Source organism: Acanthisitta chloris, unplaced genomic scaffold (assembly GCF_000695815.1).
Source record: "Acanthisitta chloris isolate BGI_N310 unplaced genomic scaffold, ASM69581v1 scaffold5314, whole genome shotgun sequence".
Taxonomy (NCBI): domain Eukaryota; kingdom Metazoa; phylum Chordata; class Aves; order Passeriformes; family Acanthisittidae; genus Acanthisitta; species Acanthisitta chloris.
Window position 1 is genome coordinate 23,075 of NW_008669733.1, and position 26,874 is coordinate 49,948.

Consider the following 26,874-nt stretch of genomic DNA (forward strand, 5'->3'; position numbering starts at 1 on the left):
CCTTGCCTAGGAGCCTAACACTGATTTAGAGCAATTCAAAGATGCTTTCTGTAATCAATTATCTGGTCTCTGGCCAGTTATCTTAATCAGTTGAGCAGTGAAGTATTAACTTGAGACAAAGGCAATATGAGCTAGCTCCAGTGCATAATGTGGAGCCCCCATGATGCATGTGTCTTCTAGATTGGCACAGTGACAGATGTAAAAGGGAGGTCAGACTTTCCAACCCCATCTGAAAAATGAGTGTGGGGAGCCTTGGGAACAGAGATCACAAGTTAGCTGAAAATTTCTGTGCATCCTGCATACTGGTTTTACCAGACAAAGAGATCCCAACTGCCTGCTTGAGTAATACTATGTTGGGATCCAGCTATGGGAAGCTTAGGCTGCATCAGCACTATTGAACAGTGCTGGGAAATATTTCCAGGCACAGAACCGTAGCTATCTGCATTATTAGGATATTTCATTTCCTGGTACACTTTGGCCTGGACTAATGTTGTCTTACACAAGTCTCAGATGTAGTTTGTGAGTTAGTGCAACCCGTGCACTGCTTACAACAGGCAGTTTACATGGTGACCACACTTTTCTGGATGCCAGGCTGGTTAAACAGCACAATTGTCAACTCTTTGTACAGGTTCCCATCAGTGCTAGAAAATGTCCTACATATTTAATTTGCGAGTTTTAACCCAACCTTCAAGTTCAAAAATAGTACCAAAAGTCTGTATCTTTGTACTTCGGGCCTTTCAGACCCAGACATGAACAATGAAGAACTGGAACCAGTTCCCGGGGCCCCCTCCCTGCAGATGATGCCATGATTAATGGGCATTGCAGGGGCTGGTGGAGACCTCTGTGGGTCGGTATTTATATCAATTTTCCTTACTGTATGCAGGGGAGGAAAAGGTAAAAGCACTAGCTCATTAATGGTTGCTGGCTGGTGACAGTGTAGCTACAGTGCTTCCTTATGTACATGCAAGGATTTGCTCTCATGCTCAAGCCAAACAGCCTAAGGAGATCCACATCCCCATAATTTGATCCAGAGCTAGTGAGCTTTGTCCCAAATGACGACATTTCCTGCTGTGTGCAGGGGTGAGCTCTTGCTGCAAGCTGCACAGCAGCAATCCATCTCCAGCTTAAACAAAGGGATGGAAGTGACAAGTGATCAGGACTTGGCCTGGGTCACTGATCAGCAAAGTTCTCACTGTTTTTTTACTGTGAGAAGTCCATTTGGCCAGGTGTCTCCACGGCAACCTTGCGGGAGGGGATGTTCTGAACTGGTGGATGACAGCCAAAGTGGCTGCTATTGGCTAAGGGGCATTTGGCACAGTACATCCATATGCTGCCTGTACATAACCTTAGGAGAGAGGAAGAGGTGGAGAGATTGGATCCTCCCCCCATCCCACCTCTTCATTTAGGCTGTGCTAGAAAGAAATTACCCCCCTAAAAGCAGCCTCAGTGATTTCAGAGGAAGAGGGCCATTTGAGATTGGGCAGCAAGAGTCCCCAGGATGAGGATAGCCATCCTCCTGAGCCTTCTGTTCCATGCTGCAGCTGCTTTTCACCAACTGTGAGTGATGCTGAACTCCTGTTTCAGTCTCTTTCATGAAGGCATCAGTCTAGGTAGATGAATCATATTCCATGCCATCAGGTCTCGGGCTTCCTGCTGTATCCTATCACCACAAAGGGTAGCTGAGATGTTTACCTTGCTTCCCATGCATTAGATTGACTCCTGCAAGTTAAAATACAAGCCAGCTGTTCGGGCTGCTTCCAAGCCAGACCTTAGGCCCAGGGATGTTAGCTTCTGTAGTTGCTATGCCAGATCAAACCATTGGTGTCTAGACTGCAGTTATGAGGCCACTTCTGAAGACTGAATGGGATGTTTTTGGGGAGCTCAGGAGATGACTGGAGTAAGGGGTTTGGAAAAGATTATAGGGCTATACTTAAGCTAATCAAGCATAAACTGTTTCTCAAGTTTCAGTGAAGCAATTGCTTTTCTGGGTTCACTGTTGCTTTTGAATGACTCAAGCTATGGCACACTGCTGAGGAATTCTGCAGTAGTGGGCCACAACAGGGAAACTTTTTTGCATCTCTTGAGCCCTCAAACTGATGCTGCCTCTGTTGTCTTCCCCTGCCCCAGGCATTACCTGGTGGTGATCCCTGCAGCTCTCCACTACCCCTCCACACAAATTGCGTGCCTCCATGTCACCTGCCATGAAGCAAAGATTCAAGTGAATCTGGTCTTGGAGCGCTCTGCAGGACATGAGCTCTTAATGCAAGAAACCACCCAGAAGAAGAAGACTTTCCTGTGCACAAAGTTCTGGGTGAGCCATCCTAGGCAAATGATTTTCCCTAGTCACTGATTTTCCTTTCATGAGATTGCTTGTGTTACTGCCTAATCAGGGATGACATGGATAGGGTTTACCTTGTCTTGGAGTGAGCCTGCTAGGAAGCAGAGTGAGTGGTGCCTAGATGTGTGTAGCCCAGCAGTGTATCTGTTAGCACTGAAATTCCTTCCTGAATCAAATTTTAAAATTGAATTTACATTTGTTAGAATCAGCCACAGCTCTGGATACGTAAGAATCCACCTTTTTTCTTCTCTTCCATTAGCAGCTTTAGCTCTTCTCTGAAGGACTTGTGCAGGTCCACAGCTAAAGCTTGAGAAAAATGGTGGTTTGCATGACATACTGCAGATTCTGTAGTACCAGAAGTCATGTAGCAGCTCAGCTCTTGGGAGCTACTGAAGATCACCTGGATGGAAATGGATGTGCTTGTTTTTAAACAGCATCTTAAAACTTTTTTATTGTTGGTGAGAATTTAGCAAAGATCTAGGTTAAGGAAGACATGCCTAAACAGTGTCACTTCTGTTATACTGTATATACTGTGCTGAGGCTGCTGGGACTGTCATCTGCTGGAGCCAGGAAGACCCTCTGGTTGTGTTTTCTTCTCTGGATTTCTTACTAGTATATGCTGGGTAGTTCTGAAGGCCTAATACTTGAGGCTATGCTACAGCTCACTCTCTCTGTTTTGATTCTCTGCTACCATCTCCCACCTTTTTGGCATCTGCCCATCTTTCTGAGCAAGTCTGAAGACTGAGAGGTATCAGGCACCTCTGCTTATCACCAGAGGCAAAATTCCTTAACTAGTGGGAAAAAGGATAGATTCCATGACATGCAGACCTTCCTGCTGTCATGTAGGACTGAGTGAGATTTGGATGTAATCTGAATCCAGAGGTTGGAGGGAATGTCCTGGGATGGCTGAAGGGGAACTAGTTAGTTCTTCAACTTTTCTCTCAGTTCTTGCTCAGGGCCCCCTGAAGATTACCTGGGGTCTGTGTGCTCTCCTCTCTGACTGTATAGGTTGCACCTCCAGCTGATGGCACAGAGGAGATCGCCACTGTCAAACTGACCATCACAGGAAAAGGGGTCAATATTGAGGAGAAGAAAAAGGTTCTGATCTGCAAGACTAGGAGTGGCACCATCATCCAAACAGACAAGCCCATCTATCAACCAGGGCAGACAGGTGAGATGCAAATGAGAGGAACTGTGGGTCCTAGGCTCTCTGCTGGTTACACCATATGGAAGGCCTGTGATTCCCTGAAATTCATGGATAGCCCTAGCAGAAGGCTTTGATACAATGTCCTGTGCTGAGTGATGTCTTCAGGGTCTGTAATGTCCAGCTTGTGATGACTGTAAAGTTGCAGGAGACAGTAGGTAATGATAACCATGTCCATGGTATCTTGCATGTGGGAATGTTTGTGTCAGATGGTACCACAAATGAGCATAGAATGGAGACAGGAGCTGGGAAAACAGATGGAGCTGGGGAAACAGTCTGTAGGGAAGGGCTGAGATCTGATAAATATATTCCCTGATTTCCTTGCCTTCAGTGAAATTTCGCATTGTGACTCTGGATGAGGAATTCATTGCACTCAACGATTCGGTAAGCCAGTCCTGGGGGACTGTGGGAAAAGCTGCCTTGTTCCATGTGTGGATCCCACTTCCTTTTCACTCCATTCATCTGCCAAAGCTCCAATTTTTCCATATTCATCCCTGAGCCTGGCTTGATGAGTGTCCAGAGGAGAATAGGAGCTCAAGTTAAAGTTGGTAACTCAGGAAGATGGCAGAGATGTATGTTTCTTGCTCATCTTGGTAGAAGGGTCATGCAAGTGCAAGTGTGGGACATGCTGATTCCTGATGTGATGGTGTCATGTGGGGAGTGAGGTCAGGTTTTTCTGGATGTGTGGTGGGGAGGGATGCTCTTAATCTGGCTCCTACAAGTTGGAATGTGGGAAATACTGACTAGATATTAGAACAGACTTTTTCATTTCAATGATATTGAAACAGGTGTCCAGAGAAGGCATTTTCATCCTTGGAGATGTTCAAAACACAGTTGAAGAAAGCTATGAGCAATCTGCTCAAGAAAATGTGCTTCAGCAGGGTGTTGGACTAGATGACCTCCAGAGGTTCCTTCCAAACTATCTGATCCTGTACCTTTGTAACCCCCTGAGCAAGAGCTAGGTCTGTTTGGGTAGTGAGTTTTCTGAATTTTCTGCCAGGAAGTTGTTAGCAAGTGCTGGGTGACCTCCAGATTGGTTTTTCCTTTCCCTTTCTTCTGATCTTACTGTAATGAACCCACCTGATATTTTTCCTTTTTGGTGGCATTTGTTTTACTTCATATTGTTGTCAGCGCTCTAAGTTTCCAAATCACTAGTTGCACGTCTTTCAGAGAGGGCTCTACATCTGAAATACCTCGTGTGTGATACTGGCATGTGTCATCTTTTCTAATGATTTTGCTTTTTTCCTCCCCAGATTTCCCTGTTTCTCCAGGTGAGTGATGCTGAAATCTAGTGTTTGAGTAATGGTGATGGCAGCTGTTCCACTGTGCTATTGATACTCAGTTTGTGGTAGATTTTACAGACCTCTGAGTGGAATAGCAGACCTTTTTTATTGTTAGATGTTAGATTCTTAAACTAACATACTCCTTCCAGCTTCTTTTTTATGCACTTATTTGAGGTTATGCTCCCAGTTACTCCAGTAGAAGTCTTAGTTGTTCTAGACTTGTAAGAGTACAGACAGGTAACTTAGACCTTTATGAAAAAAATTAGGACTGTGAAGGATCTTTCCTTAAGGTCAGTATTAGATAAGTGTAGAAGGAGACTCTCACACTGGGAGCAGAACCCGAACATTATAGTGTCTTCACAATTTCCTGATTAGTCTATACCAAACCTCATTTCTAAGCTATAGAACCTGGTAGTCTGCAGCACTGAAATCCCAAAGCTTGATTTCTATGGGATGTGGATCAGTGAGATGCTGGAACAACTGTTTCTTCCTTTCTTGTGGGTGTAGGACCCTAAGAACAACCGGATAGAGCAGTGGCTGAATGTGGTCCCTCAAGGTGGCATCGCCGACCTGTCGTTCCAGCTAAGTGATGAGCCTCTGCTGGGAACATACATCATCAACGTAACCAGTGTGAAAGCATATGGCAGCTTCTCTGTTAAGGAGCATGGTATGAGCATGTGAGGATTTGTCTGAGCTGCAGAGAGGACCTTGCACTCTTGATCCAGGAAGCTGGGTGTTTATTCCTTGATAACCATACTGGGAGCAAATGGGAAAAGTACTGTATGTCACAGAAAAGAGTCTGAGCTGAGGCTCAGGAGAGACACCACTTTGGGACCTTGGGTCAGTGTGTGGGAGGAATGTTATGTGTGGTCCCAGACTCTTGACACAGCCGATTCCTGCAGATTTCTGCATCAGACAAAACAAGGTAACTTAGGGTGGGTTTTTCCAGTGTATGAAGTCAGCGCCATCTCCCTTTCATCCCCTAATCAACTGTGTTGGTAGGCTAGTCTTTTTTCAGTGCAAATAGCTTCCATAAGTGCAGAAACATGGACATCTTTGGTTTTAGGTTGGGAAGGAGCAATCAACCAGAGCCTACACATAAATGTGTTAGAGACACAAGGGAAATATTCCCTTTCCCCTTGTCATCACCTTCCTTCTCTATTTCCTGTCTTTTATTCCTCCACAGTCTGTCATTGTGTTAATTCTCTGGTAAGACTGTCTGTGGCCTGAGCTTCCTACAGTTCTCTGTTTTTCCTTCCAGTGTTGCCAAAATTTGAAGTGATCTTTGAGGCACCAAATCAGATTTACGCACTAGATACAACCTTCCCGCTCCGCATATGTGGCAGGTGAGGATTCTGATTGGAGGGATGACCCTGTGTTAATTTCTGGTCTGATGAGCACAAGATAGCTAGGTAACCATGAGGAGCTCAGGGGAAATTTATTAACTTCAGTTGCAGGAGGCCTGAATCTTCCATGGCAGCTATTTGCATCCTCATGCAATACAAAACATTCCTATAACTATCATTCTGGTACTCTAATGCCCCTTTTCTAAAAACACTCCACAAGTCTCAACACACAGAACCTGCTGGAACAACCTACCCTTTGACAAGCAGCCATTGTGGGACAGAATGTGGCAGATATTTGGTGTTCATCTGCCTGCAGAACAAACTCGTGGGAAATGAAGGGAAACTTTTCCAGGTTATGCTCTAGTGGAAACCAGAGAGAGGCACCTGTAAAGGTGCTTTCTTAATGAAAGGTACTTTCTTAATCACCCATGTTTCTGCTCATAAGATGATGCATGCCTTCAGCATATCATGGGGTTATTGCAGGTGATGATGATGTAGAGTGCAGAGCTGTTTGCTGAGCCAGCCCGTACAAAACTCTGGTTTCCCAGAATAGATTAGTTTGGCACTAATTATTTCACAGAGCCCTTGATCTTCCACCACTGCAGTGCCCTAGCCTGACCCTGGTTTACTGAGCCAGGGCTCCTGGGCCTGCTATATGGCTGCCACTCTTGTGCTATATTGTGAATATATGTGAGTAAGTGGTCTCTGTGGCTATGCAAAGCAAGCCCTGTGTTCTCCCACTGTGTATGACTGTCTCTTCTTTTCCCTACTCCCTCAAACAGATACCTGCATGGAAAAAGTGTCCAGGGGATGGTTCATGTGAGCCTTTGTCAGAAGATAGCCCCATTCCTGCCCAGTGCTTCAAAACCCAACCTCTGTCACAAATTCAGCAACCAGGTGAGATGCTTAGGAAGAGCTGAGCCATATTCAAAGACATTTGTGATAGTAAGGCAAGGGTGCTGGAGGCTTCAGCTGAAGTAACAGTGATGTTGCCCCATTGTTTTGTCTGCTTGGCCAGTGGTCTACTGGTGCTGCTTCTCAATTACTGTGCCTGATGACTGTGACTGGGCTTGCCTCATGTGCACTGCTATGCCAAAAGGCAAGCTTCCTGAGAGTTTTGCACTGCTGTTTCTGCACCATTTGGATAACTTCTAACATAAGTGCCTTTGTTCAGACCTTGTTTCATCTCTCTGTACTTTTTCAGACAGACAAGGCAGGTTGCTTCTTCACAAATGTGAGACTGTCCTCCTTCAGTCGAGACTTTCGGTACTATCAGGACAGCATAGTTGCTGAGGCCTCGCTGGTGGAGGATGCCACAGGTAACTCTAGAAACATTTCTGGTGTTTGGGAAGAGGCATGTGGAGGTGCACCAGTCTTACTAAAAGCACTGGTGACTTGCAGGCTAGCAGGAGCTCTGAGCTTTCTGAGCCGGTTGGGGCCTACTATCTAACCTCACAGATACAGGAGGTACCAGCAGCTGCTGATGGCATGGCACACACTCTGAGTGCCTGTGGTCTCGGGTGGTGAAGCTCTCTAAGGGCGAGAAGTTAACTGGGAGGAAGACTAGATACTCAGTGTCATGGGCATATCACCATCATGATATGAAATGTGTTTGCAGCTGAACATGTCCATCAGTATTACCAGTGCATCACTTTGCAGGGAAATTGCTGAGGAGTGCTTGGCTTTCTTGCTCCCTCTCTTATGTTTCTGTCGCATTGCTTTCCTTCAGAGATACATGTCAATGCTTCCCACAAACTACTGATCTCCAGGATTGGTGGGATGGCCTTGTTTGATGATGTGAATTCTTACTATCACAATGGAGAGGTGTACAGGGGAAAGGTAAGACCCAGTTACAGTCCTTTGAAGGGGAGAGCATGCGCAATGCTTTCATGGTGATTGTTACCTAGTGCCTTTTCTAACCTTGCCTCCAGCCAGGGCCTTGGGAGGGCACGAATGACTCCTGGAGACAGAACTCTTGAATTGTCAGATGTGAGAATAACGCTCAATAATGCCATTTGCCAAATATGCCATGAGTAGCAGCACATATGGGTATCCATATGTGGAGTGAAAACCCAAACATTTGGAATTTTGGCAGCCAAGAAGCCTTCTGCTGTGAAGGAGTGCACTGGAGGTTGGACCAGATGACCCACTGTGGTCCCTTCCAAACTTACCCATTCAGTGATTCTATAACTGAACATGGTAGTGCAAGTGATAAAATGACATGACCAGTAGCAGCATTGATAACCTTAGTAGTGACTGAAAGGATGATCTTGCTGTCTTTGAAAATGCTGCTTTTCACTTGGAGAAGCAGGAGATTTTCTGCTGATTAGATTCTTCTGTACTTCTCTTCCTCACCACGATGTTCTCAGATTAAAGTCATCGACTACCAAGGCAAGGCACTGAAACACAAAGAAGTCCTCCTTGCAGTAAGCTGCGGTGAGCAGCAATTTAAGCATAAGTACATGACTGGGGACTCTGGGACAGCTTCATTTAGCCTGAACACAACTGCTTGGAACAGCACCTCAGCCTCCCTGGAGGTAAGTGAGGAAAGATCTGTCTTGTGGCAGGTGTGCGTGTGGGTGTCAGACCTATTTACTACCCCACGGATCTCTTCTTTGTTCTTTCCTGAAGGACAGTAATTCAAATCTGAAACACCTCAGCGTGTTCTGGATCTTGACTCCCTCTGTGAGCTTATTCTCCAGGTCCCAGTTACTTTCCTCATGAGCTCTCCACACAGAGACCTGTGTTTTGGTATTGCTATGGTGATTTGCTGCTGACACGCTTAACTAGAGAAATTAACTGGTTTGGATGTTTTTTGTCTCACCAGGCAAGTGTCCTGCGTCAAGATTTAGATAGAGAGCCTGGGACAGTTGATTTGAATTACCAGCGAGCCTCTTATTTCATACGTCCATTCTACAGCACCAGCAGGAGTTTTCTCTCTATTGTCCGTGTGCCAGAAACAATTCCCTGTGGTAAAATCCAGGCTGTCCAGGTGGATTTCAGAATTTACGAGGAAGATCTAGAACACGGGCCCAAGCGTGTCATTTTCTCCTACTTTGTGAGTTTCTGGGGAACTGCTATGAGTGACAGCTGAAGGCACAAGATCAGTGTCTCTGAAAGATTCAAGCCTGATATTTGATAGATTTAGATTTGGCTCTGCCCAGGACAGGTAGCTCATCCAGTCATCATGGGGCTGGATCCCAGTTTCAGTTCTGAGACCACAGTAATAGCAATGAAGGCAGAACCTTTCTTTAGGCTCTGCACAGGTGCAGGGCAGGTATTGTCCTTACCTGTCCTCTCCCAAGTCTCTTGATCCCCTGAACTCTCCCTAGTAGTTGAGAATGAATAAAGCTAATATCCTTCCCCCCACTCCCTTTTAATGTCCAATTTCAGGGTTACTTTGATCTGCATAGTGATCTCAAAGACTGTGTGACTGGTATTCCCTTGTCTTTCTGTATTCTTCCCTAGGTCACAGGGAAAAGAGGGATAGTCCATGCGGGCCAGAAGACTGTTTGGGTTGGGCTGCCAAGAAGTAAGTGCGCTCCCCACTTTCATGTCTAGCAAGCACTCAGTGGTTTGTGGCATCCAGTCTTATTTGGATATGTGGCTTAAGCAATGCAGAGGTGGCTCACCACTCACCTATTGCATTACAGCAGTGGGCCTTTCCGGTTTTCATGTTTCCTTTACCCTCCTGCTTTGTACCAAGAGAAGAATACTCAGCATTTCTCAGCCCACAGGCTCATCTTTTGTTCTCTTCATTTTAAAGTCTCCTTTTGCTGCTTCTGCAAGCAACATGAAACTATAGACTTATCCTCCATAGCAATTGTGTCTACAAATAATCTGAGTAGTTAGGATGCCACAGCTTATAATTTTGATGGGTGTTGACTCACTGTTGCCTATTTCTCCAGCTCTCATTTTTTAAAACCTGAATTATAGATGCTTTGGGACAAAGGTCACCTCTTAGTTGGTGTCGGGATGGGAGATGTTTGGTGATGGGAGGCTTTGAAACATACTGACGATTTTACTCTTTGTGGAGCCAAGCTTGAATTCCAAAGTACTGTTTCATGTGCTTGAGGCTATGAACAGAACCAGCAAGAGTCTTATACTGGTCTTGAATACTAGATCCAGAGATGTGCTGATTCTTCAGTGTTCTCCAGAAATCTCTTTGACCATGAAAGGCTTGAGGAAAGGATTTGAACAGGCCCATGCAGAATGGCAAAAGCTGATCAGAGTCTATTTTCATTATCAAATCCACTTTCTCTTATTCCCTCTCTTCTCCATCTAGTGCTAGAAGGCTTCTTCTCCATCCCTCTGACCTTCAGCTCAATCTATGCCCCAGCTCCAAGACTTGTGGTTTATGTTATCTTCCCTAATGGAAAAATCATTGCTGATTCTGCCATCTTCAGTGTCTCTATGTGTTTCAGAAATAAGGTAGGATTTTTGTCTGAGGCTATGACTAAATGTGTGAGAGTGTTATGTGTTTGCTGCAATGAAAGGAGAGACTGTGTAGCTGTGTGTGGCCAATACTGTGTGGGATGCTGTTGCATGAAATGCAGTTTGGGAATGAAGTGTGCTGTGATGTATGGAGCAAGTGTGTGCTGAGAATTGTGGGGGTTGCTGCAATGTTTGGGAAAGGCAGAGAATTGCTGTCTATCTCCATAGGCATATATAGTAACTGCAACCCAGTAGGATCATAGTCCAGCACAGGTCATTAGTGTGGTTCCCAGGAGAGCTCGAGGCTGCTCCACTGCAGCAGCAGATATGTAGAACTGTTAGTATGTGGTGCTAGGATGACAGCTGAAAGTGGACAAGGGAAGAAGTGGATTTTAGTGGCCATCCAGAAAAAGCTGAGTGTCTGTGGTCATTGTGAATCCGCTTTCTGCCTGTGTCTTGCACTCCAAAGATGAACTTCTGAGGACTAGCATTATCCCTGCTCCACAGCTCCACGGCTGTTTATCTGCCACAGAAAGTCAGATTCAAGAAGAGTAGAAAGAGCTTCAGGAAACTGAGACCAACCCCACAAAGAGCCTGGAGATAAGGACTAGGCTTGTTTGTTATCTGAGTCTCCAAAAGGAGCAGAAAGACAGCTGCATGAGGTGTGTGATCATGGCTAGTTGGTTTGCTGGGTAAAGAAGAGAGCTCTGTGTTCTGACACAGGAATGTCTCCATATGCACACTGATGGTTCCCCCTCTGCCATCTTTCCTGTGATTCTGGGGGCCCTTAGAAGCTTCCTTGGGTTTCTGTACAAGGCAAGTCCTTGGAAACTCTCTTCATGTAGGTCATTTCCCTGCTCAGGAAGTGATAGGGTGGCCAGAAGCAGAAATGTCATTCAGATATTGCCTGCATTCTTCCCATCCAGGTGGAGCTGAGCTTCTCAACACCTGAGACCCTTCCTGGTTCACAGGTTGGTCTCCGCCTGCTGGCAGATCCTGGGTCCATGTGTGCTGTCTGGGCTGTGGATCAGAATGTCCTTTTGAAGTCAGGAAAAGAGCTCAGCAGCCACTTGGTGAGTGAGCCTGTTCTGACTTCTTCCCTTCCCTTCTGCTGACATAAAGAGGGAGGAAGGCCATTGCATCTGTGCAGTTATCTCCCAGGAAACTTAAAGCACTGCCCAGAGGGATCAGCAGCACTCTTGGTGTGACATGAGTAGGGATTAGAGAATAGGAAAGGGGTTGCCCATCACTCAGTGTACCAGTGGTAAAACAGCTTCTATTGTTCTGTCTTGTGTTCATTTCAGTGGGTTCTGCTGGCTCTATCAGAGGAGAGCCAGGGAAGACTGACAGCAAGCCTGGGCTTTCTGGCACATGTTTATATACAGTAGCCAGAAGCAATTCAAACAGGCCTTGGATGTATGACAGGAAGGGAATGCCAGGTTCTATTTGTGCTGATTTTTTCCCCACTTTTTCTTGCTTTCTCAGATCTATGGGTTGTTCCCATCTGTTCATAACTCCAGGTACCCTCGCCAAGTGTCTGAAGATGATCGTTCATGTGGGTTCCCAAATTCTGATGAGCCTGATGTTTTTACAGCATTCAGGGTAAAAATGGTTGATTTGGTGGGTTGAGATAATTCATGAACTGAGGGAAGTGTGGCCCTCTGACTTTATCAATATCCTAGGGATGCCATTGCAGACAGTACAGGGAACAAGTGCGGTTTAGGCCCTTGTAACTCACTTGTTATTTGAATAAGTGGCTTGAAATGCTGACCAAGGAAAAGTTGTGGTGTGGTTACCACACTTGGGTTGTGTGACTCAGGATGTCAAGGATTATTGATTACTTTAATTGGATTTCACATAGTTTGTTTAATCTCCATAGCATGAGCAATTGCACTCTGCAGGCTGAGAAAGCATAGTACCTAAATGACCATGTGTTTGAAAAGGAAGAAATTTGACTGACTTGGGATAGATGAATTAGCTCAGAAGACCTTGTTTGTCCATTTCTGAGGATCTGAATTATTCCCTCTTAAAATGAAGCAAGATAATACTTTGCCAAGCCAGAGGACAGTCAGGTCCCCACTGTGTGAGGGGACAAGAAGGCATAGGGTAGAGGGCAGAGAGAAAAGGACAAACTTATGGTGATTCAGGTTGTTTTTTTTCCTACAGGAAATGGGGTTGAAAATTATGTCCAACACCAATATCAGGAAACCCAGAGTGTGCCCAACCACTTCATTGACAACTGTGCTGCGGGAAACAGGAACATTAATTTCCAGGCCCATGTTGATGTTTGCACAGCCCCATAAAGAATATAACAGTAAGCATTTGCCTATTGTTTCTTCCTACATGAGATTCTTAATCTTTTGGGTGAAAGCAGTCCTGGGTTTCACTCTACAGGCAGTACTTGTAGTGATCGCAAATGGAGGAGAAAGAGCACTCCCTGGCCCTAAACCTGTTGTGCTAGTGTGCAGCTGCCTGAGGCTCACAGCTTCTGAAGTGTTAGTAGGCTGTCTGGCTCCCAGATCTTATCTCCAAGGTGAGGGAATGACTGCCTCTCCCATGGGGCCTGCACATGCTAGTAAAGCCCGAAGTACCTCTGTCGTTTGAAATGAGGCAAGAGATTTTAAAATTTGGGACAGCACCTTCTGTTCCAATGCCATGCTTCCTAAGAGCTGACTGGATTAGCTGCAGCCTGAGCTGGGCTGGAGCTCCTCTGCTCTTAACCAGGGCCTGAGGACCCTGGGGTGACTAGGTCTTTGTTGTTTCCTGCAGAGCATCTGACATCAACCTATCGGCCCGTTATGTTTCCACCTGTTTCTTCAGCTGAAGAGAAAGTATACAAGCATTTCCCCCAGGCCTGGCTATGGGATTTGTATTCTGTGGGGTGAGTAAACTGAACAGTGGAGTCTAGTTTGCATGACTTAGTGTGGCTGGGACTAGCAGCAGATGCAACTGAATTTAGATCACAGGCAGCTGTTCAAGACGTCTAAGGACATAAGTCATGGGGCTTATACCTGTCAGGTCATTTCTTATTGGAGCTGATGTCTGTATTGAATGCATTTTCCTCTACTAGACAGTCATACAGTGCTGTCCATCCATGGGAGGTGGCTGCCATGGGAAGACAGAAAAGCAGGTGTTGTGCAGCAAGTCAGTTTGGCTTACTGCCTACACTCTGCTTGTGATTGCCCTGTGGGCTGGCATTTCCCAAACTGTGCTCACAGGATGTATCTTCGTAAGCAGGGGAAGCTGATGTCCATAAAAGTCCTTTACAGGACTGGGAGTTGTGTCCTGTAAGAAAGGCTCAGTGAGTACACAGGGTCTACCGAGCGAGATTTTGGAGATTTTTCATCTCAGACTTCAAGATTTTCTTGTGTGCTGTCTGGAGACTGGAGTATGCTCAGGCCACGTGCCCCCACATCTGCCCTCTCCCACCTCCGCTGTCCTTCCAGCTACATCCATCTTTTCACCCCCTAGTCTAACCTGACCTGAGCCACTGAAAGATCTCTATGTTGTGTGTGTGTTTGCCTTCCTGTATGCGCATGGCAGAAGTGAATGTTTTGACTCTAGTTACTGGATTCAAATTATTAGCTTTAGCTAGGGCTATTTTTATTTCTGCTGTGTTAGCAGCTGCAGAACAGTCTGCTCCTCTCAAAAGTTGTGATGTGGGCATAGGGCAAGTCTCTGTCCTGTCTTCATTTTTGGCTTTAAGCTGTCAGTGTCTCACAGGACAGTGAATGGCTGGATCTGTTTCTTGTGCTAAGCTCTACTGATGTTGGTCCTGTTGCTCTTCTGGTGTTTGGTTCTCCCTCTCTAAGCCAAGAAGAATAAAATTGCTGACATCTGTTAACCAGTTTTAGATGTGCAAAGGGCAAGTGCTGTCTGAGTGTGATTGATGGCATCTTGCAGCCATGTAACTTATTGACCAAAGTGTTCTGCTAAGCATCTGAGGCAGAGGTCCTTACTTCTACAGGAACTTGTAACCCTACAAGGGCTGCAAGTTCAGTAGGGGTCAGGGGTTGGACTGAGGTTAGGGGATGGGGTGCACTGGAGAGAATGACACAGCCCAGTTCACCTGGTGCTGCACACAGCAACATTTATTTAAATGCTTCTGTTGCTGTCTACTTCTTCTCAGTCCCAGTGGGAACAAGAACGTCACTGTCACTGTGCCTGACACCATCGCAGAATGGAAAGCAGAAATGTTCTGCGCAGGACCTAATGGCATTGGACTTGCTCCAACCTCCAGTCTGCTTGTTTTCAAACCCTTTCTTGTGGAGCTCCCACTGCCATCTTCTGTAATCCAGGGTGAGACCTTCAACTTGAAGGCCACAGTCTTTAACAACCTGCAGCAATGCATGAAGGTAGGTGAGCCCTAATAGGCTCTGCAAAGAAAGTGGGAGATGGCTGAAATTGATGACCTGTAATCATAGAATCACAGTATGATTTGGGGTGGATGGGACCTTAAAGATCATCTCATTCCAATGCTCCTGCCACAGGTAGGCACAACTTTCACTAGCCCAGGTTGCTCGAAGACCTGTCCAACCTAGTCTTGAACACTTCTATGGATGGGGCATATCCATTTCCTTGCTATCACTTTGCCCTGTCACTCCATGTCCTTGTAAAAAGTCCCTCTTCAGCTCTTGTAGCCCCTTTAGGTACTGGAAGGGGCTCTAAGGTCTCCACAGATCCTTCTCTTTTGCAGGCTGAACAGCCCCAAAACTCTTAGACTGTCTTCATGGCAGAGGTGCTCCAGCCCTCTGAGCATCTTTGCAGCCACCTTTGGACTTGCTCCAATAGGTCCACATCCTTCTTATGCTGGGGGCCCCAGAGTTGCATGCAGCACTCCAGATGGGGTCTCACAAGAGCAGAGTAGCAGGGGAGAATCACTTCCCTTGACCTGCTGGTCACGTCTTCTGATGCAGCCCAGGACATTGTTGATTTTCTGGGCTGCCAGTGCACATTGCTGGCTCATGTCAAGCTTTTCGTCTACCAATACCCCAAGTGCTTCTCCTCAGGGCTGCTTTCAATGTATTCTCCACCCAGCCTGCATTTGTGCTTGGGATTGCTCTGACCCAGGTGTAGGACCTTGCACTTGGCATTGTTTAACTTCATGAGGTTCCCACAAGCTCACCTCTCAGACCTGTCAAAGCCCCTTATTTTCCTTTTTAAAAAGGGGGGTTATGTTTCTTCTTTCTCATTCAGTAGGAGCTTCACCGGATCACCATGACTTCTCAAATATGATAGTGGCATAGACACTTCCTCCACCAGTTCCCCCAGACCCTGCAGATGTATCCCATTGACTTGTGCACCTTCAGGTTCCTTAGATGGTTTTGAGTTTGATCTTCTCCTACAGCAGATGGTTCTTCATTCTCCCAGTCCCTGCTTTTGCCTTCTGTGACTAGGGCAGAGTGGCTGGAATGCTTGCTGATGAAGACTGAGGCAAAGAAGTTGTTTAATACCTCAGCCTTCTCCATGTCCTGGGTAACCAGGCCTCCTGTTTCCTTCTGGAAAGGGGACATATTTTCTCTAGTTTTCTTTGTATCACCAACATGCATATAAAAGCTTTTCTTGTTTCCCTCGACATCCCTAGCCAGGTTTAATTCTATCAGGGCTTTAGCTTTCCTAACCTGATCCCTGACTGCTTGAACAATCTGTATTCCTCTCAGGCTGTCCGTGCTTCCAGTCTTTGTAGGCTTTCTTTTTGTGTTTGTGATGTTTATTTATTACCACCTGCTATCCCTGCTGCTCCTTCAGATCCAAGTGACCCTGGAGGAGTTTGCAAACTTCCAGCTGAAGCCATGCAAAGACTGTGTCTACAGCAGCTGCCTGTGTGCTCGTGAAGCCAAGACCTTTCAGTGGAGTGTCACAGCTGAGAAACTGGGTGAGAAGACCAGTGATGTGGGGTGGTGGAATGGGGAAGGGATTGGACCAAGGTGGGGATGTTTTTTAAGAGCTGACATAGAATGAGGAGCTGTTTGTTCTGTTACCCAGGGAGTATTTGTTTGCATTCATCCTAAGGTCATGATTACTCACAAGTCTGTGCTAGGAGGTACAGAACCATGTAAGGCTCTATTCAAAATTTTTGTTGTCAACAGGTGATGTCTATTGTAGTAATGGGAAGTGCTTCCTCAGAAGCATCATCTAGATGCATCTAAATGTGTGTTATTTGCAGGGCTCATGAACATCACCCTCAGCACAGAGGCTGTGGCTACTGAAGAGCTCTGTGGTGAAGAGACACCATTTGTCCCAAAACAAGGACAGAAAGACAGGATCACCCAACTCATTCAAGTCCGGGTCAGTCAAGCTGTCCTGTTACCTAGACCTATAAGTGGGCTTTGTGCAATTCCCAAATTTTAGGTGGGTCAATTTTGGGAGTTATCCCTTGCTATTCAAAATGTGTAATTACCATCTCAGAGCCTGAATTGGGCCCAGTTGTGAGGACTGATGGATGTAGGAGTTAAAGGGGTGTCCTCCACTTGATACCATGGAAAATTTTACTGTTTTGTGTCCTTGTTCCTGAGTTCTCTGCTGAATCTTACAGCATCAGTTTCACAGACATTCAGAGGTTAAGATACTCTGAAAATGCATGCTGTTTTCTAATCTGAAGTGAAAATGTTTGACGATAATACTACTTTTATGTGCTCCAACAGCCAGAGGGAGTATTGGTAGAAAAGGCTCACAGCTCCATCCTGTGTCCTGAAAAAGGTAGATTGTTTTCTTCTTTCACACTGCTCATACCCTCCTTCCTGCCTAAACATCTCCTGGGTATTTCCACTTGTTGAAATATTTTCTCTGTCCATAAGATGAAGCTACAGAAGCATACTCTAATTGTGGTGCCAGACAGAGCTTCCCCAGGGTATCTTTTAGCATCAACATCCCTGACACTAATGTCACAGCTTGAGGCCTCTTTCACCTGTGAAAATAAAACCAGACTACTGAATGTGGTGAGGCTAGAGGACATGGGTTAGGATTGCTATTCCTCTTTTGAATTTTATGGTGTATGATGTGGCCATCAGCTGATTTTGAGAGAATGAGGTACATTGAGAAGTCATGCCTGCAACTGAAATCTGAAACAAGATTGAGTAGCTTCTGTTGAGGAAAACAAGTGGCTTTGACCATAGAGGGTTTCCAGGAGAAAATCCTCTCCATCTCTTTATGAAGAAGGCTGTTAGGGCAGCAAAGTCACTATGAGGTGCATGTAGAGAGTTGAGAGTGGAATGGGACAGGGATTTTGAGGTGATTTGCAGCCTTTGTGACGAGAAAATGGGAAGTTATTACAGAACAGCCTTGAACAGTTTCTGGGGATTTTGAAGGTTGTTTACGTCAGAATGTCTTTCTTTTTGTCCTTCTCACACCTTGTCTGACTGGTGTCAGGGAATCCAGCACAGGAGTTCGTGTCCCTGATGTTGCCTTTAAATGTGGTTGAAGGTTCAGTCAGAGCCACCATCTCGGTGACTGGTAAGGAATTTAGCTATGATAGTACCTTTGCAAATCCCATATCTCTGAGTTTAGCCCTAGGAAAGCCCAAATCCTTCCCTACCCTTTAAGGTTTCTAAGGCTCCCCTGCCTTGTTCTTCCCATGTGCTTGGCTCCATTTCTTGATTACTGACAATCTAAAACACTCAGCAAGGGAGAATGTTCTGTTTATGGGCTTCCCCTGCCAAGATGGGAATGTGTGCAGTCCATATGAAGGGCACGTTCGAACTGATAAGCTGGCTAGACAGACGTGCCCCCACACTGCTGTGCTAGGGCTATCTAGCTTGGTGCACTGCTGGGAATGGGTCATAGGTAAGAGGAGGTGAATCCTGAAGCCTACTGCCTAGGAGGTGGTCAGGGTGCCTATGTTCTGTTTTAGGTGACCTCATGGGGATGGTACTGCAGAATCTGGATCACTTGGTGCAGATGCCCCATGGCTGTGGGGAGCAGAACATGGTGCTGTTTGCCCCCATTGTCTATGTGCTGCAGTACCTGGAGAAGACAAGGCAACTGACCCCTGAGATCAAGGAGAGGGCAACAGGATTCCTGCGCAATGGCAAGTACAATAGGCCCATCTTGCTCCTCTGCCTTCCCCTGTGTCAAACAGTCCCAGATGCCTATTCCCCTTCCACCAGGAACACTCAACCACTCCATTCGTTTCACAGTGACTTCATTGCAAATACCATTCCAAGCACTAATGTCCTATCCTGCTTCCCAGGGTACCAGATACAACTGCAATATCAGCACCCTGATGGCTCCTACAGTGAATTTGGTATCAAGGATGAGTATGGTAACACTTGGTAAGCCCTAGCCTCTCTTGCTGCTGTCTACTTGCTCTCTAAAAGCCTGGAGATGGGCAGCTTTCTGCTTCCAGCACTGAATCCTTGCTGTCCTGTTGGATTCCAAGTATTCTAGAAGCTTTATGGGCTAGGGCACTCCAGGGTTATGCAACTGGGATGAGCTGACCTTGGACCAGCAAATTAGGTATAGCACAAAAACAAGTAAAGAGGGACCCACCAGTTTCAACTCCCCCTTTTTTTTCTTTTTCCTCAACTTTGCTTAGATTCTTGCTTTCCACTCATTCTTCCTGCTCTTTCATGCATTCCATCTCTTTCTGATTTTCTCTTCCCTCTCTCATGCTTTTTTTTCTCTTCTTCCCAATCAGGCTGACTGCATTTGTGGTCAAATGCTTTGTCCAAGCCAAGCCGTACATTTTTCTGGACAACAGGACCATTCAAGCTGCTCTTACCTGGCTGGAGTTCCACCAGCTTCCCAATGGTTGCTTCAGAAATGTGGGCCAACTTTTCCACACGGCCATGAAGGTAGGAGCCAGAACACTTTGAAGGACAGCTCAAAGCAGTTCTTGACAAGTGTACTGTTAATTGTTTAAGTTCACTTTCCTGTGTTGTTCTGCTTTGTGCAAGGGAGCAAGCCAGGGATAGGTGAGAGCTGTTCTAAAAAGCTTCAGATCTTTGCATATTAACTTTCCCAGCTTTTTGGATGTTTATGCTTTTTGTAGGGTGGTGTAGATGGGGAAGTTCCCTTGGCTGCCTACATCACTGCTGCATACTTGGAGGCAGGAGCAACACCAGAGGTAAATATCTGGATCCTTTGCCATGCTCTTGCCTTAAGATCTGAATCCTAAAGAGCTGAAAATGGTATCACTGGGACAGACAACAGAGCATCTTGGAGAGACTTATGGGCAAAGTGAGTGGGCGAAGAAGAACTTACCACTTCCCAGGAAAAAGCAACCTTATTTGATCTCATAGCTAGCCCTGCATTGAACAGGAGATTGGATTAGAGACTTTCTGAAGTCCCTCCTGGCTGGAAATATTATATCTTTTCATAATTATGTGAACTATCTGATTTTGGCTGCTTTTGTGGAGATGGCTCTTCACAAAACTGAATGACAATATTTGACACATACTGTGCTCTGCAACAGAATGAAGCAAAAGGACATGAATCTTAATTCTGGTAGAAAATTAACTAAGAATTTTTTGTAGGTCTTAAGAATCAGTTTTGTCATTTGGGAAGGAGAGCAAAGAGTTACTGAGAAGAGAGCAGCCTGTGCTCCAAATCCATGAGTAAAATCCTGAAAGGGAGACAAATGACCTCAAAGCAACTTGTATGATGAGCTAGTAGAAACCACTGTGTTCAGCATGAATCCACAGAGGGTGACTTGGTACTCTGTGGTGGCAGTGGTGGCAGAAAATCTAGGCTACCACAAGGTAGGAGACCTCATGGAATTTCTCATGCACCAGAGAAGACAGGACTAGTACTGTTAGTTTAGAAGATTGTCTGTGTAGTGAGGAATGCTTGGTTGCAGCAGCAGATTCGTGAAAGTAACCAGACCGTTATTCAATTGGACATATATGCATAAATCATTGATTTTAGAAAAAGTGGTCACAATGATGAAAGACACACAAAACTAACAGATGAAAATACAAGGCTCAAAGAGCCAACCCAGCCCCAATGAAGGAGCTTGATGAGTAGGTCTGTGGGTAGATGAAGTGGGAAACACAAAGCACCCATGAGAAGAGTGTCCTTGGGTAGATGATAAATGCTTTTACAAAGAATACATAGTCACTTGGAGGTGAAAATTCTGAGAAAGAGTTTGAGAGTGTCCTGCAAGTGCTAATGCACTCAGGGTGTTCAGAGCAGATAATCCTTTCCCTTACAAGTGTACCTAAAAATCTCATGAAAGTCATCAGGTGTTAAAATGCAGGGGAAAGGTTAGAGGTATTTTCCACCATCTTGAATGAACCCATATTAAAGCAGCATGGTGTTCAGGATAAAAACTCTAGGCAGAGACTAACAGTCCTCTATCCCCACTCTGTGCTGGAGATTGATGTCTTGGAACAAAGCAAATTGTTTATATTAACTGCAGAAACAAATGGTGCATTGTAGAGGAACAGTTTCTTAGCTGGCACGTGACTGCATCCACAGAGGCTAAGTGCTTCTGTACAGTATGCACTTAGGACTGCTATTGTCAGCACCAGAATGAACATTGTGAGTGTGAAAACACTTCCAGTAGAGCGACAATCCCAGTTCTTGTGTTAGTTTCACCAGATGACACCAGTCAGATGGGTGACAATACATGTCAGACTGTTCCTAGACAAGGTATTAAGATGTATGGTAACAGTCAGCACTTCACAGGTGGTATATCAACTTGAAGGTTGGTAGTTGTATGAACATTAGTACTGTTACCTCCATTTTAAGTCTCTTGGAGAGTTGAAGGAATAATAAATGTGCCTCTGAGCAAATTCACAAACTCACTGTAATCCCTACTTAGCTCTATTCAATTACAGCATGGAAAGTTACTCTGGTGTTCACAGTTTTTAAATTTAAGAGAGCAGCAAACAGAAAAGTAGGATTTATTGAAATGACAGGGGCTTAGCTTAGTACTTCTGCTGGGCTTTCATAAGAGAGAGCAACCAAAAAGTAACATTCGGATCCTGGGACCCTTTGAAACTCCATGAGTAGATACTGTGAGCTATCTATATAGCTATTTCTGAGAACTGGTGGCTGCATCCAGCAATACGACTCCACATTCTGAAGAGCACAAAGATGATACAGACACTGGTGTTGCCAGCTGGCAGCTGCTCACAGGTAGTGTTTCCCAGGGCTCAGTATTGGGGCCAGTCCTGTTTAATATCTCTATCGATGATCTGGACAAGGGAATTAAGTGCATCTCCAGTCAGTTTTCAGCCAGCAGCAAGTTGGGCAGGAGTGTTGATCTGCTGGAGAGCAGGAAGACTCTGCATAGGGATCTGGACAGGCTGGACTGATGGGCTGGGGCCAATTGTATGAGGTTCAATAAGGCCAAGTGCCAGGTCCTTCCCCTGGGTCACAATAACCCCATGCAGTGCTACAGGCTTGGGGCAGAATGGCTGGAAAGCTGCCCAGAGGAAAAAGACCTGGGGGTGCTGGTTGACAGTAGCTGAACATGAGCCAGCAGTGTACCCAGGTGGCCAAGAAGGCCAGTGACATCCTGGCTCGTATCAGCAATAGTGTGGCCAGCAGGACCAGGGCAGTGATCGTCCCCTTGTACTCAGTGCTGCTGAGGCTGTACCTCGAGTACTGTGTTCAGTTTTGGCCCCTCCCTGCAAAAAAGACACTCAGGTGCTGGAGTGCATCCAGAGAAGGGCAATGGAGCTGGGGAAGGGTCTGGAGCACCAGTCTGATGAGGAGGGGCTGAGGGACCTTTGGGTGTTTAGTCTGGAGAAAAGGAGGCTCACAGGGACCTTATTGCTCTCTACAACTACCTAAAAGGAAGTTTTAGCAAAGTGGGGATCAGTCTCTTCTCCCGGATAACAAGTGACAGGACAAGAGGAAACAGCCTATTTTTGGGGGAGAAAAGAATTCTTCACTGGAAGGGTGGTCAGGCACTTGAACAGGCTGCCCAAGGAAATGGTGGAATCATCATCCCTGTAGGTACTTAAAAGATGTGTAGATGCAGTGCTTAGAGATGTGGCTTAGTGGTGGACCTGGCAGTGTTAGGTTAATTATTGGACTTAATGATCTTAGAGGTCTTTTTCAACCCTTATGATATTATGATTCTATGATTTCCTAGAAGGGACACAGTTGAGGAGCATGTCACATGTAGCACTGGATCACATGCTGGTGATCCTCACTGTACTTAACCAACAGGCCATTGGAACAGTGGAAACCATGAAGTGCTGTGGATTCAGACATATGGGACAGGCAACCACTGTGAGCCTTTGGGTCATGTTTGGAATAGCACAGCTGAATGCTGGAATATGATGGTGCTGAGACCAGTGGGTTTGCTGCTTCCTGCCAACAGCAGTACTAGTGTTTCAGGGGAAACTGGAAATCTCAGTGACCTTGTAAGGCACTGTGGAGGTGAATAGAAGACAGTCATCTTGATCAGCAGACTGTGTGTAAGCATTTGCAGTAGTATGGTTTTGCCCTTGTAGTGTTCAGACTTGGAAAGTAACTCGTGGTGGTGTTACTCCAGCAATGTTCATTTCATTGAGAGGGCACTGCTGAATCCCATGACCAGCTCAGAGAGGAGGTGGTCTGTCAAGCAGCTTCCACCAAGGGCTGGAGGGATGGCACACTGGTGCTGCACTGGGCAGGCTCAAGCATGGAGTCACCTGGGTGAATGTAGGGGTGCTTTCTGTGCTGGCATATGCTAATGAATCCTTTGTGTCTCAGTGTTTGCCTGTCTCACACGTGTTTGTGACCAACACCCTTGTAACTCTTCTCTGTAGAGCACAGTGGTGCGCAAGGCTCTGGGCTGCATTGCTCCTTCCGTTCCCAAAGCTGCCAGCACTTACACCCAGGCCCTGCTGGCCTACACCTTTGCTCTGGCTAAGGACTCTCAACGCACCCAAGAGCTACTTGATATGCTATATCAAAAGGCAATCAGAGCAGGTACGGGAACTTCAGTGCCAGGTGAACATCAAAGAAGGGACGAGTGACCTTTCTGAGTCCCTGGTTGCATGCAGCCTGGAAGGATCATAGCTTTACCCTTTAGATCCTCCACCAAAGAGTTTTTAGACATCCATCTATGAACTCAAGGTATGTGCTGGCAATACCATAGTGTGGGTGCTGATTTTCTTCAAATCTCTTGCCCTTTTCTGGTACCTCAAGTGGAGTTTGGGGGCTGAGAGAAGTGGTATTTTTTATTCAGGACTTCAAAGTGCCAAAGAGGTAAGCAAGCTGCCCAACTTCTTGTTAGTCCCTGACCCTCAAGGTTGGCTAGTGGGTAGCTTGCTAGTATCAGGTAGTTAGTGGTCCTGGCAAACAGGACAATGGAGAAGTTGGATGGCTGGGAGGTAATGCATATGCTAATTATTGGCATATTAGTTTTTGTATATCACCTTGGTGTGTAATATGGAGTGATGAGTATTGCAAATACATAGGATTTCAGCTGACCCAGTGGTGTGATGACCCATCTGAACGGTATTTGTGCAATGGTCTTCGCAGACACAAGCCACTGTGCTTCCTAGGCTGCAGGATTTCTTTCCTGACATCACCCAAGGTCATCTACTCCCTTCTTTTCCCAGGTAGGCAGATCCACTGGAGTCAGACCTCATCCAAGCCCACACCCACCACCAGCCCTTGGTCACAGCCAGTGTCTGCGGATGTGGAATTGACAGCCTACATCCTCCTGGCCCTGCTCTCCAAGCCAAATATCACAGGGGCTGATCTCACCACAGCCTCTGGCATCGTGGCATGGCTCACCAGGCAGCAGAATGCCTATGGAGGGTTTGCCTCAACACAGGTAACTCATGGCCAGGGAAGGGGACGTTGCTTGAGAAAGAACATCTGTAAAATATGTGCACAATATATGCAAGTGCAAATGCTTTGAGGAGATCAACCCTTGTATATGAAGGTGGTCAGGATGCTGAGTTGAAGTTCATCTTTGAGCCTCAGAGCTGCAAATGTAATTGTTTTTTCCTTTTCAGGACACAGTAGTTGCCTTGCAGGCCTTGGCTAAGTACGCAGCACTGACGTACAGCACGCAAGGGGTTGCAGAAGTGAGGGTGAGGTCCCATGGAGGCTTTGGGAGGAAGTTCCAAGTCTCCTACCAGAACAGGCTGTTGGTGCAGGAGGCGGCACTGACAGAGGTCCCGGGCAAGTTCTCAGTGCAGGCCCACGGCAGCTGTTGTGTCTTCACTCGGGTAGGTTCCCACAGACCCTGCTGTGACAATCCTCTTACCAACATCTTATCAAAACCAAAACTCTTTGTTGCGTCTCTCTGGAAGGAAGTGTGCATTAACTGTGCTTTAATCCCAGCCTGTTGCCAATGCAATAAACTTGTGTGCTGGAGGAGTCAGAGACAGAACCTGTTCAAATGTGAGCACAATGATGCTTCCAGGGTTCTCAGAGTACTGGAAGATGAAAATGTTGCATAGTGGTCCCACTGCTGTGTGCCTGACTCTCACAGTCTCAACTGAAAAGTTGAGAAGGATCCCATGGAAGCATCATGGAAGGTTTCCAAACTGTGTGACCTTTATTTTGGGTACGGGGATGAGTGTGCCTACTGCACATGGTTTATGCACTGACTATCTGGGGTCCAATCTGAGGATTAGAGTAGCCAATAAAAAAATAGGTGTGATAGACAGTAATGAACTAATTATACATGTCTTAGTCTGTCTTTCTGTCTCTCTCTGCAGATGGTGCTGAGGTACAACACACCCTTTGCACAAGACTCCACAGCCTTTGCCTTGCAAGTGAAAACTGAGCCAGTCAATTGCACTGAGGACAATACACACACTGTCTCTGTCAATGTCAGGTGACTCTAAAGATACAGTCTCACTTGGGAAGGAAAGCCAGGCATGGCTGCAGAGCTGAGGGGTGCTTCTTGGCTGCAGTGGAGGCACCAGGCAGTTTCAGCAGAAGGGCCAGATGAAAGATTGTGAAGGAAAGATACAAGTGTCTCTAGGGATGGGGAAATGTTTCTGAGGGCTTTGGTTCTTGCTAGAGAGGAATGCAAGTAGTCACATCAGATTGGGGGTGCTCAGAGCAATGCAGCCATCATCTGCCCCCTGTGAGAGGGATCAATGACTGCCTTGGCCCAGTCCTGGCTGGGCGGCCTGGCTTGGGGTACTGCACACAGACTATGGTGATGGAAGGAAGGGGAAGCTGGGAGAGACTCTCTTTTTTGATCTTCTCTCTCAGATACACTGGGAAGAGATCAATTTCCAACATGGTGATTGTGGAGGTGTCTCTGCCTACTGGATTTGTCCTCACTCCAGGATCCGGGATGTCTGTAAGAGTCCTGGAATCAGAATGGTGATGTGGTGTCAGTGGGAACATCCATGCCCAAGGAGAGGGGAAGGTTGCATATGATGGTATTGCCTGTCTCGGGCAATCTCACCATCCCTTCAGCTCTGCCACAGAACAAACTTGGACACATACTGTTGGCTCTTTCTTTGACCCCTGAGGATGGTGATCCTTCTAGCTCAATTCGCTCAGCATAGCCTTGACAGTTAGGTTTCTGTCCTTGGGGTTTGCAGGAGCTGAGTGGCTCTGCAGAGAAATCAGCCTGAAGGGATAAGACCCCAAAATAAATGTGGAAGTGAGTGAAGGAGAACCTGCCCCTCAAACTTAGACAAACCTTGTTGGGATGTCTCACATTTGCTTCTCAAAAGACCCAACTAAATGTCTTCTTTTGCTCTCCTGTCCTAGCTGCAGCATTGGCACTCTGTGAGAAGAACAGAGAAAACAAAAGAGGGTGTTGCCATCTACTTGGACAAGGTATGTGTGTGCTACTGGAGAAGCTGCAGGAGTAGAGGGCAGTGGAAGAGTTGTGGGAAGATCCAGGACTGGGGCTGGTAGAGCAGGATACTCAAGATTCATCTTGAAGCCCTGCCTTTGACTACATAGAGTTGTTATTATTAACCAGTAGGATCAAATTTAGGCAAGGAATAAAAAGAACAGCTCATAAGTGAACTGTCATTTGCTGTTCCTTCTCAGCTGAGCCATAACCCTGAGTCATATGTCCTGCATCTGGAGCAGGAGGTTGGGGTGACCAACCTGAAGCCAGGCCATGTCAGGGTCTATGACTACTACCATCCAGGTCAGTGTGGAACCATGGGGTGCAAGGGCTATCTGGGTGTTTGCACTTGGCTGTGTGCAAGGATAACTTAGATCTCTCCTGTTCTGTTGCAGAGGACCAGGCCCTGGCTGACTACAAAGTCTTATGCATCTGAGGTAAGTGCAAGTCCATTCCTTAGTCTCCCATACTAAGGCTTAGCAGTTTTGTGATGTTTCCTCTGCACCCCAGCCACCTCTCTCTGTCCCATAGGAGCCCTGTGTATTTCTGAT

General features: G+C 46.2%; 1 protein-coding gene across 1 annotated transcript; it reads left to right on the forward strand.

Annotated features, from left to right (window-relative positions):
* The first annotated feature begins 1,498 nt into the window (after positions 1-1,498).
* On the forward strand, positions 1,499-26,759 carry LOC103801021 (alpha-2-macroglobulin-like protein 1). The gene is made up of 32 exons (XM_009073418.1): positions 1,499-1,557; positions 2,128-2,311; positions 3,347-3,509; positions 3,874-3,926; positions 4,796-4,813; positions 5,333-5,492; positions 6,087-6,171; positions 6,954-7,068; positions 7,376-7,490; positions 7,901-8,010; positions 8,541-8,708; positions 8,999-9,229; positions 9,640-9,703; positions 10,457-10,602; positions 11,532-11,678; positions 12,091-12,207; positions 12,772-12,936; positions 13,377-13,486; positions 14,735-14,960; positions 16,354-16,480; positions 16,772-16,893; positions 17,250-17,304; positions 17,974-18,057; positions 18,455-18,644; positions 19,605-19,669; positions 24,108-24,325; positions 24,510-24,725; positions 25,221-25,339; positions 25,726-25,822; positions 26,242-26,304; positions 26,524-26,626; positions 26,719-26,759. Exons 1-32 carry the CDS (start codon positions 1,499-1,501, stop codon positions 26,757-26,759), a joined length of 3,936 nt encoding a protein of 1,311 aa, XP_009071666.1.
* The last annotated feature ends 115 nt before the right edge of the window (positions 26,760-26,874 follow it).